We start from the raw sequence: 13235 nt of genomic DNA on the forward strand, positions 1-13235 counted from the left end.
CTTGTTTCAAAAAATTATACAAAATAAATAACGGAAAAGTGGTGCGTGCATATGTATTCACCCCCTTTGCTATGAAGGCCCTAAATAAGATCTGGTGCAACCAATTACCTTCAGAAGTCACATAATTAGTTAAATAAAGTTAACCCGTGTGCAATCTAAGTATCACATGATCTGTCACATGATCTCAGTATATATACACCTGTTCTGAAAGGCCCCAGAGTCTGTAACACCACTAAGCAAGGGGCACCACCAAGCAAGCGGCACCATGAAGACCAAGGAGCTCTCCAAACAGGTCAGGGACAAAGTTGTGGAGAAGTACCGATCAGGGTTGGGTTATAAAAAAATATCAAAAACTTTGAACATCCCACGGAGCACCATTAAATCCATTATTAAAAAATGGAAAGAATATGGCACCACAACAAACCTGCCAAGAGAGGGCCGCCCACCAAAACTCACGGACCAGGCAAGGAGGACATTAATCAGAGGCAACAAAGAGACCAAAGATAACCCTGAAGGAGCTGCAAAGCTCCACAGCGGAGATTGGAGTATCTGTCCATAGGACCACTTTAAGCCATACACTCCACAGAGCTGGACTTTATGGAAGAGTGGCCAGAAAAAAGCCATTGCTTAAAGAAAAAAATAAGCAAACACGTTTGGTGTTCGCCAAAAGGCAAGTGGGAGACTCCCCAAACATATGGAAGAAGGTACTCTGGTCAGATGAGACTAAAATTGAGCTTTTTGGCCATCAAGGAAAATGCTATGTCTGGCGCAAACCCAACACCTCTCATCACCCCGAGAACACCATCGGCAGGGACTGGGAAACTGGTCAGAATTGAAGGAATGATGGATGGCGCTAAATACAGAGAAATTCTTGAGAGAAACCTTTCAGTCTTCCAGAGATTTGGACTGCGACGGAGGTTCACCTTCCAGCAGGACAATGATCCTAAGTATACTGCTAAAGCAACACTCGAGTGGTTTAAGGGGAAACATTTAAATGTCTTGGAATGGCCTAGTCAAAGCCCGACCTCAATCCAATTGAGAATCTGTGGTATGACTTAAAGATTGCTGTACACCAGCGGAACCCATCCAACTTGAAGGAGCTGGAGCAGTTTTGCCTTGAAGAATGGGCAAAAATCCCAGTGGCTAGATGTGCCAAGCTTATAGAGACATATCCCAAGAGACTTGCAGCTGTCATTGCTGCAAAAGGTGGCTCTACAAAGTATTGACATTGGGGGGATGAATAGTTATGCACGCTCAAGTTTTTTTTTGTCTTATTTCTTGTTTGTTTCACAATTTTATTTTATTTTGCATCTTCAAAGTGGTAGGCATGTTGTGTAAATCAAATGATACAAATCCCCCAAAAATCAATTTGAATTCCAGGTTGTAAGGCAACAAAATAGGACCAATGCCAAAGGGGGGGAATACTTTCGCAAGCCACTGTATGTACTTTGCTAGATATGTATCTCATTGTATTTTTATTGTAGTGCTTATCCACACAGTTATGTGGTGTAGTACAGATGTTTATTCTCATCTCAGTTGTAAACATATTTAAAATAGTAGATAAACCAAAAATGTAAATATGTAACATTAGTTGTTTTTGTGTCTGAAAGGCACAACACAGACGGTCCTGAGGAAGAGGGCTTTGGTGATCCATCCTTACTGGAGAATCTCCACAATGATCATGTGAGTACATAACGTTAGACTATGTACTAGTTGTCAGTATCAACATTATGAATTTTTTTTTTTTGTGTCATGTATTAATTGTGTGTGTCCAGCTCACAGCTACCGTTATCCAAGAGTTTCTGACCATGATGGCTGTGTGCCACACTGTTGTTCCTGAGAAGACTGAGGACACCATAGTCTATCAGGCATCTTCCCCAGGTACACACGTCTACAATATCATTCTCTAGCTCTCCAATGCATTGGATTACACCTCTTCTACTATATTACACCTCTTCTACTATATTACACCTCTTCTACTATATTACACCTCTTCTACTATATTACACCTCTTCTACTATATTACACCTCTTCTACTATATTACACATCTTCTACTATATTACACCTCTTCTACTATATTACACCTCTTCTACTATATTACACCTCTTATACTATATTACACCTCTTATACTATATTACACCTCCTCTTCTACTATATTACACCTCTTCTACTATATTACACCTCTTCTACTATATTACACCTCTTCTACTATATTACACCTCTTCTAGTATATTACACCTCTTCTAGTATATTACACCTCTTCTACTATATTACACCTCTTCTACTATATTACACCTCTTCTACTATATTACACCTCTTCTACTATATTACACCTCCTCTTCTACTATATTACACCTCTTCTACTATATTACACCTCTTCTACTATATTACACCTCTTCTACTATATTACACCTCCTCTTCTACTATATTACACCTCTTCTACTATATTACACCTCTTATACTATATTATACCTCTTATACTATATTACACCTCTTCTACTATATTACACCTCTTCTACTATATATGTTACACCTCTTCTACTATATTACACCTCTTCTACTATATTACACCTCTTATACTATATTACACCTCTTATACTATATTACACCTCTTCTAGTATATTACACCTCTTCTACTATATTACACCTCTTCTACTATATTACACCTCCTCTTCTACTATATTACACCTCCTCTTCTACTATATTACACCTCTTCTACTATATTACACCTCTTCTACTATATTACACCTCTTCTACTATATTACACCTCTTCTACTATATTACACCTCCTCTTCTACTATATTACACCTCTTCTACTATATTACACCTCTTCTACTATATTACACCTCTTCTACTATATTACACCTCTTCTACTATATTACACCTCTTCTACTATATTACACCTCTTCTACTATATTACACCTCTTCTACTATATTACACCTCTTATACTATATTACACCTCTTCTACTATATTACACCTCTTCTACTATATTACACCTCTTCTACTATATTACACCTCTTATACTATATTACACCTCTTCTACTATATTACACCTCTTCTACTATATTACACCTCTTCTACTATATTACACCTCTTCTACTATATTACACCTCTTCTACTATATTACACCTCTTCTACTATATTACACCTCTTCTACTATATTACACCTCCTCTTCTACTATATTACACCTCTTCTACTATATTACACCTCTTCTACTATATTACACCTCTTCTACTATATTACACCTCCTCTTCTACTATATTACACCTCTTCTACTATATTACACCTCTTCTACTATATTACACCTCTTATACTATATTACACCTCTTCTACTATATTACACCTCTTCTACTATATATGTTACACCTCTTCTACTATATTACACCTCTTATACTATATTACACCTCTTATACTATATTACACCTCTTCTAGTATATTACACCTCTTCTACTATATTACACCTCCTCTTCTACTATATTACACCTCTTCTACTATATTACACCTCTTCTACTATATTACACCTCTTCTACTATATTACACCTCTTCTAGTATATTACACCTCTTCTACTATATTACACCTCTTCTACTATATTACACCTCTTATACTATATTACACCTCTTCTACTATTGCCTTTATGACGTTGTACAGTTTCCTCTTTGATTCTACACCTTCACTCCTGAATATGAACATCCTCAACCACTTCAAGGTTACTTATTATGATGTTTTCTTCCCCTGTCTAGATGAAGGGGCCCTGGTGAGAGCAGCCAGCAGCCTGGGCTTTGTATTCTCTGGACGAACCCCAGACTCAGTCATCATACACGCTGTAAGTGGAACCAACTTATTATGTTATGTAGAATTTGAGTAAAAACAATGTTTGTTTGAATCAGAGCCATACATTTTAGATTAATAGTTTTGGAATTCTAGCTGCTATTAGTGCTACATATTACTGTATAGGAACACATGGCATTGTTTTGTCTTTGTTACAGCTGGGAACTGAGCAAAGGTTTGAGTTGCTGAATGTCCTCGAATTTACAAGGTAGTTTTTTGTATGCATTTGATGAGTCTTGTAGATGTCTTGTAAGTGTCCAGTCTATTGTTGGACTGTATTTGACTCTTGGTTCTCTTTTGAAAAGCCGTATCTTTTCTCATTTTTTAGCGATCGCAAAAGGATGTCAGTCATCATGCGTGCACCGTCCGGGCGGATCCGACTTTACTGCAAAGGAGCGGTTAGTATGGAGAACTAAGACTACACACATTGTCTATTTTTTTTAATGTGTTCCTCAAATGAAGATAATGCAACTCCAGAGTTTGCTTTTTTATTTATTTATTTATTTCACCTTTATTTAACCAGGTAAACCAGTTGAGAACAAGTTCTCATTTACAACTGCGACCTGGCCAAGATAAAGCAAAGCAGTGCGATAAAAACAACAACACAGAGTTACATATGGGGTAAAACAAAACAAAGTCAAAAATACAACATAAATAAATATATATACAGTGTGTGCAAATGTAGCAAGTTATGGAGGTAAGGCAATAAATAGGCTATAGTGCAAAATAATTACAATTAGTATTAACACTGGAATGATAGATGTGCATGAGATGATGTGCGAATAGAGATACTGGGGTACAAATGAGCAAAATAAATACGTTCTTTAAAGGGCGACTGCACTTCCTGATTCGGCCTCATTTTAAATTTCGCTCATTAAGAAATGCTAGCGACCATGACTGAATTAAAACGTGAGTTGGTTTCGGGGGGGGTGGTTTGATGTGGGTGTCTCTTGTGTGTGTTCGCAGGTGGGAAGAGTTAGTCAAATCATTTCGCCAATTAGCTTCAGCCAGCTGGTGTGCGACCGTGGCAAAGTTGGTTTGACTTTGGATAGCACATCTCTGGGCATAGTTTGGGTCCATCAATAAATTACTCAATGTAAATGGGACAATATTTTCATGTTGCACATCTTCTAGTTTTCTCATTACATGCTTTCAATATTTGTATATGAATTTCTACAATTTATAGTTGGTTTGAGGTTTTTAAGTGATTTGAAATTTGGAGCTATTGAACTTTTAAAATATTGTCTCATGTACATTGTGTAATTTACTGATGGTCCCTAACTAGCCCCATAGGGATATAGAATGTAAAACCAAATTGACCATGGGCATTACATAGAAAAAATGCTATGATCTCGCAAATCTGTTTTGTATGAGACTGACTTTATTTGCAGTGTACACTTTGTAGTCAATTTTGACACTAGAATACATGTTTCTGACTCATATTGATGACACGTAGGCCGTTTTCAAAACGTGAAGTTACATTTTAGGGGCAGTCGCTCTTTAAAACACTAACTGACGTGCTTGTTGTTGGGTCGTACCGCCAATTAGGTGCCGTCATAAATATATTAAGTGCCTATAAGTGCCAAATAAAGAAACAGGGTTGACCATAACATCTTTAATCATCCATAAATCCCCTCGTGACAGGGGGAATGGAAGCTTGGTGTGTGCAACAGGGAGGGCCAATTGAATGCAGGCTTCACAAAAACACTTAAATTGTTAAAACATTTCTAGCCTGTTTATTTATGGGTAATCCGCTAGGTTACTCGACCCGCTAGGTTTCCACCACAAAACACCAGAAAATGGCCAAAAAGAGTGAACCAGCTCACTTCTTTTTACACTATGATTTGACTATTAGATGTTCAATGTTTCTTTTGAAAATGTATTAAGAAATGAATAGTTTCAGCATATTAAAACCTGAGTTCAGTTCACTTAACATGGTTGACTTTAAAAATGAGGAGCAGGTTTTTTTTTTAACCTTAAAATGAATCACTAATCACATGAAATAAATAATAATCTACAGAAATGACTTTGTCAAAGCAACAGAAGAACTGGAGCTTTCCAGTGGTTTTGAAAGCATGGATAAATGTTAGTGTTAAGTAGGTTAAAATCTTTCTTGAAGTCACAGAGTATTATTATTATTTTATTTTATTTTATTTTTTTGTCATTTAGCAGACGCTCTTATCCAGAGCGACTTACAGGAGCAATTAGGGTTAAGTGCCTTGCTCAAGGGCACATCAATAGATTTTTCACCTAATCGGCTCGGGGATTAGAACCAGCGACCTTTCGGTTACTGGCACAACGCTCTTAACTACTAAGCTACCTGCCGCCCCATGCACAGAGTAAGATACTCCTCACAGATACTCCTCACATCGTTTTGCCCCAGAACACATTGCCACGGAGAAGAGAGCGACTACAAGTCCTGCTGTTCTCGAGGCCATTGTTGCATCACCCACGGCGCAGTAGGTTGAAGTGGTGAGGTCTTGGAAGTCTTACTGACAGTGCATTGGGGAGCAGACAGTAGTTGACTGCAAGTGTTTAAAGTATCAGGGTAGGGGATGAAGCTTCTATAGAGCTGGCCACAAACAGGCAAATACCGGCGCAGTACAACAGTGGTGCGCAGAACGCCATCACGGAACGCACAACTCGTCGGTCCTTGTCACGGATGGGCTATTGCAGCAGACGTCCACACCGGGTTCCACTCCTATCAGCTAAAAACAAGAAGCAGCAGCTCCAGTGGACAGGGCCATCACCAACACTGGACAAGTGAGGAGTTGAAAAACATCACCTGGTCTGATGAATCCCTGTTCCTGTTGTGTCGTGCTGATGGCAGAGTCAGGATTTGGCGTAAGCAGCATGAGTCCATGGCCCCATCCTGCCTGGTGTCAACGGTACAGGCTGGTGGCGGTGGTGTAATGGTTTGGGGAATGTTTTCCTGGCACATGTTAGGTCCCTTGATACCAATTGAGCAACGTTTGAACTCCACAGCGTATCTGAACATACAATCCATGCCCCGAAATATTCCGGCTGTTCTGGAGGGAAAGGGGGGACCGACCCAGTACGTAATAAACTGGTCCACTGAGTGTAAATTATGTATTTTGTTGCTTTCAGACAATGCATTTGTGCATTTAAAAAAAAATCTTTGCCATATTGTTCTTTCTCATGATAGGCACGCTTGTTTACTTATTCTATTACAAACTATTGATGATGACCGTTTGGATATAGTTCAGTGTAAATTATATGCATGTTGTAAATTAGCTCAAAGTTAAATGTTCGAAATATACAAAAAATAAAGAGTTTTCACCAGTGCAATGTCCATTTGTGAGAAAAAAAACAGTTATCTTCTAAGAAACAGTTATGGTATATTCAAAAAAAACGTTATATCTTCAAAGAAACCGTTATGATATCTTACAAGAAACCGTTATATCTTCCAAGAAACCGTTATATCTTCAAAGAAACCGTTATGATATCTTCCAAGAAACAGTGATATTTTCCAAGAAACTGTTATATCTTCTAAGAAACAGGTATGATATCTTCTAAGAAACAGTTATGATTCTTCTAAGAAACTGTTATGATATCTTCTAAGAAACTGTTATGATATCTTCTAAGAAACTGTTATGATATCTTCTAAGAAACAGGTATGATATCTTCTAAGAAACAGTTATGATATCTTCTAAGAAACAGTTATGATATCTTCTTGCACATTCAAAGAAATAGCCACGTTTGTTGCAACAATCTGGATGGGTTTTCTGACAGGACTCTGTCATCTACGAGAGACTGGCGGACAGCTCCAAGTACAGAAACATCACTCTTAACCACCTGGAGCAGTTTGCTACAGAGGGTGAGCTATCATTACACTGTTCTCTCACGCATTCCAATGGTGTTGTTATGGAGTAGGACTATCTAGCCAATGAACCTTTTTACATACAAGTATAGTGTTGTTGTTTAACGTTGTCATAAGTATCTGGTTATACTGGCTTTGTGTAGATCTGAGAGGATCTGATGGGGTTAACCTATTTGGTAGTAGCTCCATCTTGCTCTCTGATAGGCTGGGCAGAATTTTCACCATGTTTCTTATACTTATCCAATCCTCTCAGATCTATTCAAGTAGGGGGCGGGGCTTGTATCTGTACAGGAGCATTGTATCATCTCTCTCTCTCTCTCTCTCTCTCTCTCTCTGTCTGTGTGTCTCTCTCTCTCGCTGTGTGTGTGTCTCTCTCTGTGTGTGTGTGTCTCTCTCTTTCTCTCTGTCTCTCTCTCTCTTGCTGTGTGTGTTTTGTCAGGACTAAGGACGTTGTGTTACACTGTGGCCAACATCTCAGATGAGTCATACGAGCAGTGGGCCGAGTTGTACCACAGAGCCACCACATCCCTAACCAACCGAGCTCTGAAAATGGAGGAGAGTTACGAGCTCATCGAGAGGGTAAACGATAGGAAAACTCATCTTTACAATAAAATAAAGACACACACCGTAGACCTAGAACTTGTTTTTCCAAAGGATCCCTGCCCTCTGGCTGTCAGAAAATACTATCATAAAGCGACAGTATTTCCCATGATGAGATAGTACAAAATACATTCTTTCAAGTTTTCAGGATTTTGATTCTAAATGTAGCTACAATTTGGCATTGGTGTAGCCTGGCTCCATATCTTTATGTGCTTGATTAAGCTTGACGGAGTGCAGGGTGGGAAGAATTTGCACTTCTGCCACTGCTCCATTGGTTCCGTTGTACCAGGTAAGCTATATCAAGTGCACCTCAAGTATTTGAAAGTATTTTACTTGTATTTCTTTCCAGAACCTGCAGTTGCTTGGTGCCACAGCCATAGAGGACAAGCTACAAGACAAAGTCCCCGAAACCATAGAGACTCTGCTCAGAGCTGACATCAAGATCTGGATCCTCACCGGAGACAAGCAGGAGACTGCCATCAATATAGGTGAGGAGACAGGCTGACTGACTGGCTGGCTGACTGGCTGACTGACTGACTGACTGGCTGACTGGCTGACTGGCTGACTGACTGGCTGACTGGCTGACTGACTGACTGACTGACTGACTGGCTGACTGACTGGCTGACTGACTAGCTGACTGACTGACTAGCTGACTGGCTGACTGACTGACTGACTGACTGACTGACTGGCTGGCTGGCTGACTGACTGGCTGACTGACTGGCTGACTGGCTGGCACCACTCACACACCTCCACCTGCAAATACACGCTAAAAGTGCTCAGACCCACTTGGGTCCACTATAGATCAGTACCGTCAAATGAAATCCTTCTTGCCCTCTGCCTCTCAAGGTCACTCGTGTAGGCTGCTGAGGAAGAACATGGGGCTGTTGGTCGTGAACGAGGAGACACTGGAAGTAAGTATCAATCCCGACCTCTCCCTCCTGTTGTCAACAACGGGAAACAAAACACAAGAACTGGATATGAGGCCTTTTCTGTTCTGAGCATGTCATTCATAAATGTATTATTATGACGCTAGCAACACCACGGCCGGGAGTTCCATTCCCACAGGAACCACATGTACAAAAAATGTATGCACTCACTGTACTGTAAGCTGCTTTGTATAAAGGTGTCTGCTAAATGGCATACATTCAATAAGTTATTATCATATCTTAGGGGACGCGAGTGGCCTTGAGACATCACTGTGGCATGCTGGGAGAGGCGCTACACAGGGAGAACGACGTTGCCTTGGTGATGGACGGCGAGACGCTGAAGTACGCCCTCAGCTTCGAGGTGCGCCAGTACTTCCTGGACCTGGCCCTATCCTGCAAGGCCGTCATCTGCTGCAGGTAGCCAATCACAGCAAAGGAGCCCTCCATTCAGACAGCTGCTATGAATTGCAACTAAAGATGTTACAGTAGCATGGTCCAGTACTTTACAAAGGGTTCATAGAAAGTTGATAAGCAGTTTATAGACCAAATCATTGGTTCAAAGATGAGTTATTAATCAGTCATAAACAGCCAAACAATTACTTCAAGTGGTGTGGTCATCTCACGGTTTCAAGGATTCAAAATGACAATCAAGCAATTTCAACCAATGAGAACCCTCCATAAACATAATAAAGTCAGTAGGACAGTACTAACACTGGGGTGTAGAGTAGACAATAAATAGCAGCAAAGTTCATGTAAATGTTACTCCTCCATATAACAACATCTGACAGACAGACGACAGAGTAATGAGACACTATAAACCAGGCCTCTCTAGCCCTGTTCCTGGAGAGATACCCTCCTGTAAGTGTTCACTCCAACCTGTTCCTGGAGAGATACCCTCCTGTAAGTGTTCACTCCAACCTGTTCCTGGAGAGATACCCTCCTGTAGGTGTTCACTCCAACCTGTTCCTGGAGAGATACCCTCCTGTAGGTGTTCACTCCAACCTGTTCCTGGAGAGCTACCCTCCTGTAGGTGTTCACTCCAACCCTGTTCCTGGAGAGCTACCCTCCTGTAGGTTTTCACTCCAACCCCAGTTGTAACTAACCTGGTTCAGCTTATCAACCAGCTAATTATTAGAATCAGGTGCACTAGATTAGGGTTGGAGTGAAAACCTACAGAAGGGTAGCTCTCCAGGAACAGGGTTGGAGAGCCCTGCTATAAACAATCATATTCAGTCATGATACAATATCACGTGTGTCCCCAGGGTGTCTCCACTGCAGAAGTCGGAGGTGGTGGACCTGGTCAAGAGGCAGGTGAAGGTGATCACCCTGGCCGTCGGTGACGGTGCCAACGACGTGGGCATGATCCAGACGGCTCACGTTGGTGTGGGCATCTCTGGCAACGAGGGCCTGCAGGCCGCCAACTCCTCCGACTACTCCATCGCCCAGGTAACCCGTCTATCCCTTTAACGTAGCATTGCTTCTGAATGTATTTGAGGACCGGTTTTTAGGGGGCGATAATATCATTTATCGCATTATTTAACAAAGGCAAATCGACTGTATGATAATGTGGATATCACCCAACCCTAATAAGTGGCGTCTCTCTGTCTCTGTCTCTGTCTCTGTCTCTGTCTCAGTCTCTCTCTCTATCTCTCTCTCTGTCTCTGTCTCTGTGTCTGTCTCTCTCTCTCTCTGTCTCTCTCTGTCTGTCTCTCTCTCCTCTCTCTCTCTCTCTCTCTCTCTCTCTCTCTCTCTCTGTGTCTCTCTCTGTCTCTGTCTCTCTGTCTCTCTCTGTGTTGCTGTGTCTCTCCCTGTGTCTCTCTCTCTCCCTATGTCTCTCTGTCTCTCTCTCTGTGTCTCTCTCTCTCTCTCTCTCTGTGTCTCTCTCTCTGTCTCTGTCTCTCTGTCTCTCTCTGTGTCGCTGTGTCTCTCCCTGTGTCTCTCTCTCTCTCTCTCTGTGTGTCCTCTGTGTCTCGCTTTGTCTGTCTCTGTCTCTCTGTCTCTCTCTGTGTCGCTGTGTCTCTCTCTGTGTCTGTCTCTCTCTCTGTCTCTGTCTGTCTCTCTCTGTGTCTCTCTGTGTCCTCTCTCTCTCTCTCTGTCTCTGTCTCGCTCTCTCTCGCTGTCTCTCTCTGTCTCGTTCCCTGTCTTTTCAGTTTAAGTACCTGAGGAATCTGCTCCTAGTCCATGGGGCGTGGAACTACAACCGAGTGTCCAAATGCATCCTGTACTGTTTCTACAAGAACATAGTGTTGTACATCATAGAGGTACAGTAGGTCTGCTTCAGTAGGGCTGCTTCAGTAGGGCTGCTTCAGTAGGGCTGCTTCAGTAGGGCTGCTTCAGTAGGGCTGCTTCAGTAGGTCTGCTTCAGTAGGGCTGCTTCAGTAGGGCTGCTTCAGTAGGGCTGCTTCAGTAGGGCTGCTTCAGTAGGGCTGCTTCAGTAGGTCTGCTTCAGTAGGGCTGCTTCAGTAGGGCTGCTTCAGTAGGGCTGCTTCAGTAGGGCTGCTTCAGTAGGGCTGCTTCAGTAGGGCTGCTTCAGTAGGTCTGCTTCAGTAGGTCTGCTTCAGTAGGGCTGCTTCAGTAGGGCTGCTTCAGTAGGGCTGCTTCAGTAGGGCTGCACAATTCTGGTAACTTTCACAAAATTCCCAGGTTTTCCAGAAGTCCTGGTTGGAAGATTCCCAGAATTAGGAAGGAATAAGCAGGGAAATCCAAAATCCTCCAACCATGAGTTTTAAATTTGGGATTGGGATTTTGGGAAAACCTGTGAATTTTGAGAAAGTTACCGGAATTGTGCAACCCTATGTCATCAACCTGGATATCAGTGCATAATAGAGAAACTCACTCATTCATCCTGTATTTCAGATCTGGTTTGCGATCGTGAACGGATTCTCTGGTCAGATTCTATTCGAACGTTGGTGCATTGGTCTTTATAATGTGGTAAGTGTGTGTACACTCCTTATTCACTCCCTGATTTACCGCTTGGTGCATGTGAATGTATCATTTTTTGTCTATGTATTGTGTGTGTGTGACAGATCTTCACAGCAATGCCTCCTCTGGCCCTGGGTATATTTGAGCGCTGCTGCAGGAAAGAGAACATGCTAAAATACCCAGAACTCTACAAGACCTCCCAGAACGCACTGGGTTTCAACACTAAGGTACACCCTCCACTCCTTAACCCCTGTCTTCATTAATGCCTTGTGTAAAGGAGACGGGGGGGGGCCTTACTCATTTATCAATCGTGAGCAGCACGAATTTGGGCGTGTAACGTTCGCATAATCTATTTCACAGTTCAACATTTGGGCATTTACCAAGTTTTCAAAGCTAAACAGATAACCGGACAATGCCTGTACAATAAAAAAATGTGCATAGCGTTAGGGGCTAAAGGTCCATTTGGTATTTGGAGCTAGGCCCTCTTAGTTATGTTTCCCCTGTCCCGCTGCAGGTGTTCTGGGCTCACTGTCTCAACGGCCTCCTCCACTCTGTCATCCTCTTCTGGCTCCCCCTGCAGGCCTTCCAGCACGGTACGCTGTGTGTGTCTGTCCTGTCTGTCTGTCTGTCTGTCTCAGTCCGTTCTAGTATTAAGCAGTCCTGCATGTTTGGTTTCTTTATTCCAGACACTGTGTCTTGGAATGGGAAGACTCCAGACTATCTTCTATTAGGAAATATGGTTTACACGGTAGGTTGACTGCATGCCCCCCCAAAAAAAAGTCTGGTTTGTTTTTGGATAGCCTTCCCAGCTCTCAATGAAATGTCTGAAAACACTTTGGTAAAATTGTCACTGAATTCCGTGTACACGCAGTAGCAAGAGTTCAATAGAGATACCTCTGATTTTCCATATCCTCATGAAATGTTGCTTGGTAAAGTGATTTAGCGTTCTCTCTCTTCTTCGTCCCCAGTTTGTGGTGATAACCGTTTGTCTCAAAGCTGGACTGGAGACTTCATCCTGGACACTGGTGGGTTCAATAGGCTTCCCATTTCTGTCATTCAGAATATGGCGATGAGGAAACAGTTGGCAAGTGTGATGTTTACCTGACACTCTC

The 13235-nt window shown here is 41.9% G+C and overlaps 1 protein-coding gene across 1 annotated transcript in view; it reads left to right on the forward strand.

Moving 5' to 3' along the window:
- LOC311145960 (putative phospholipid-transporting ATPase IA) overlaps positions 1-13235 on the forward strand; it is a 32789-nt gene that overhangs the window by 10754 nt on the left and 8800 nt on the right. Inside the window, exons 13-29 of the mRNA XM_084182363.1 lie at positions 1611-1683; positions 1776-1881; positions 3747-3829; positions 3993-4042; positions 4163-4232; positions 7588-7672; positions 8115-8254; positions 8625-8763; positions 9122-9186; positions 9446-9618; positions 10464-10647; positions 11352-11462; positions 12058-12132; positions 12228-12350; positions 12638-12716; positions 12810-12871; positions 13092-13148. Of these exons, the coding sequence (XP_084038489.1) occupies positions 1611-1683; positions 1776-1881; positions 3747-3829; positions 3993-4042; positions 4163-4232; positions 7588-7672; positions 8115-8254; positions 8625-8763; positions 9122-9186; positions 9446-9618; positions 10464-10647; positions 11352-11462; positions 12058-12132; positions 12228-12350; positions 12638-12716; positions 12810-12871; positions 13092-13148 (1675 nt within the window). The remainder of the gene's footprint in view (positions 1-1610; positions 1684-1775; positions 1882-3746; positions 3830-3992; positions 4043-4162; positions 4233-7587; positions 7673-8114; positions 8255-8624; positions 8764-9121; positions 9187-9445; positions 9619-10463; positions 10648-11351; positions 11463-12057; positions 12133-12227; positions 12351-12637; positions 12717-12809; positions 12872-13091; positions 13149-13235) is intronic.

Source organism: Coregonus lavaretus, assembly GCF_964263955.1.
Source record: "Coregonus lavaretus genome assembly, chromosome: 18".
NCBI classification, from domain to species: domain Eukaryota; kingdom Metazoa; phylum Chordata; class Actinopteri; order Salmoniformes; family Salmonidae; genus Coregonus; species Coregonus lavaretus.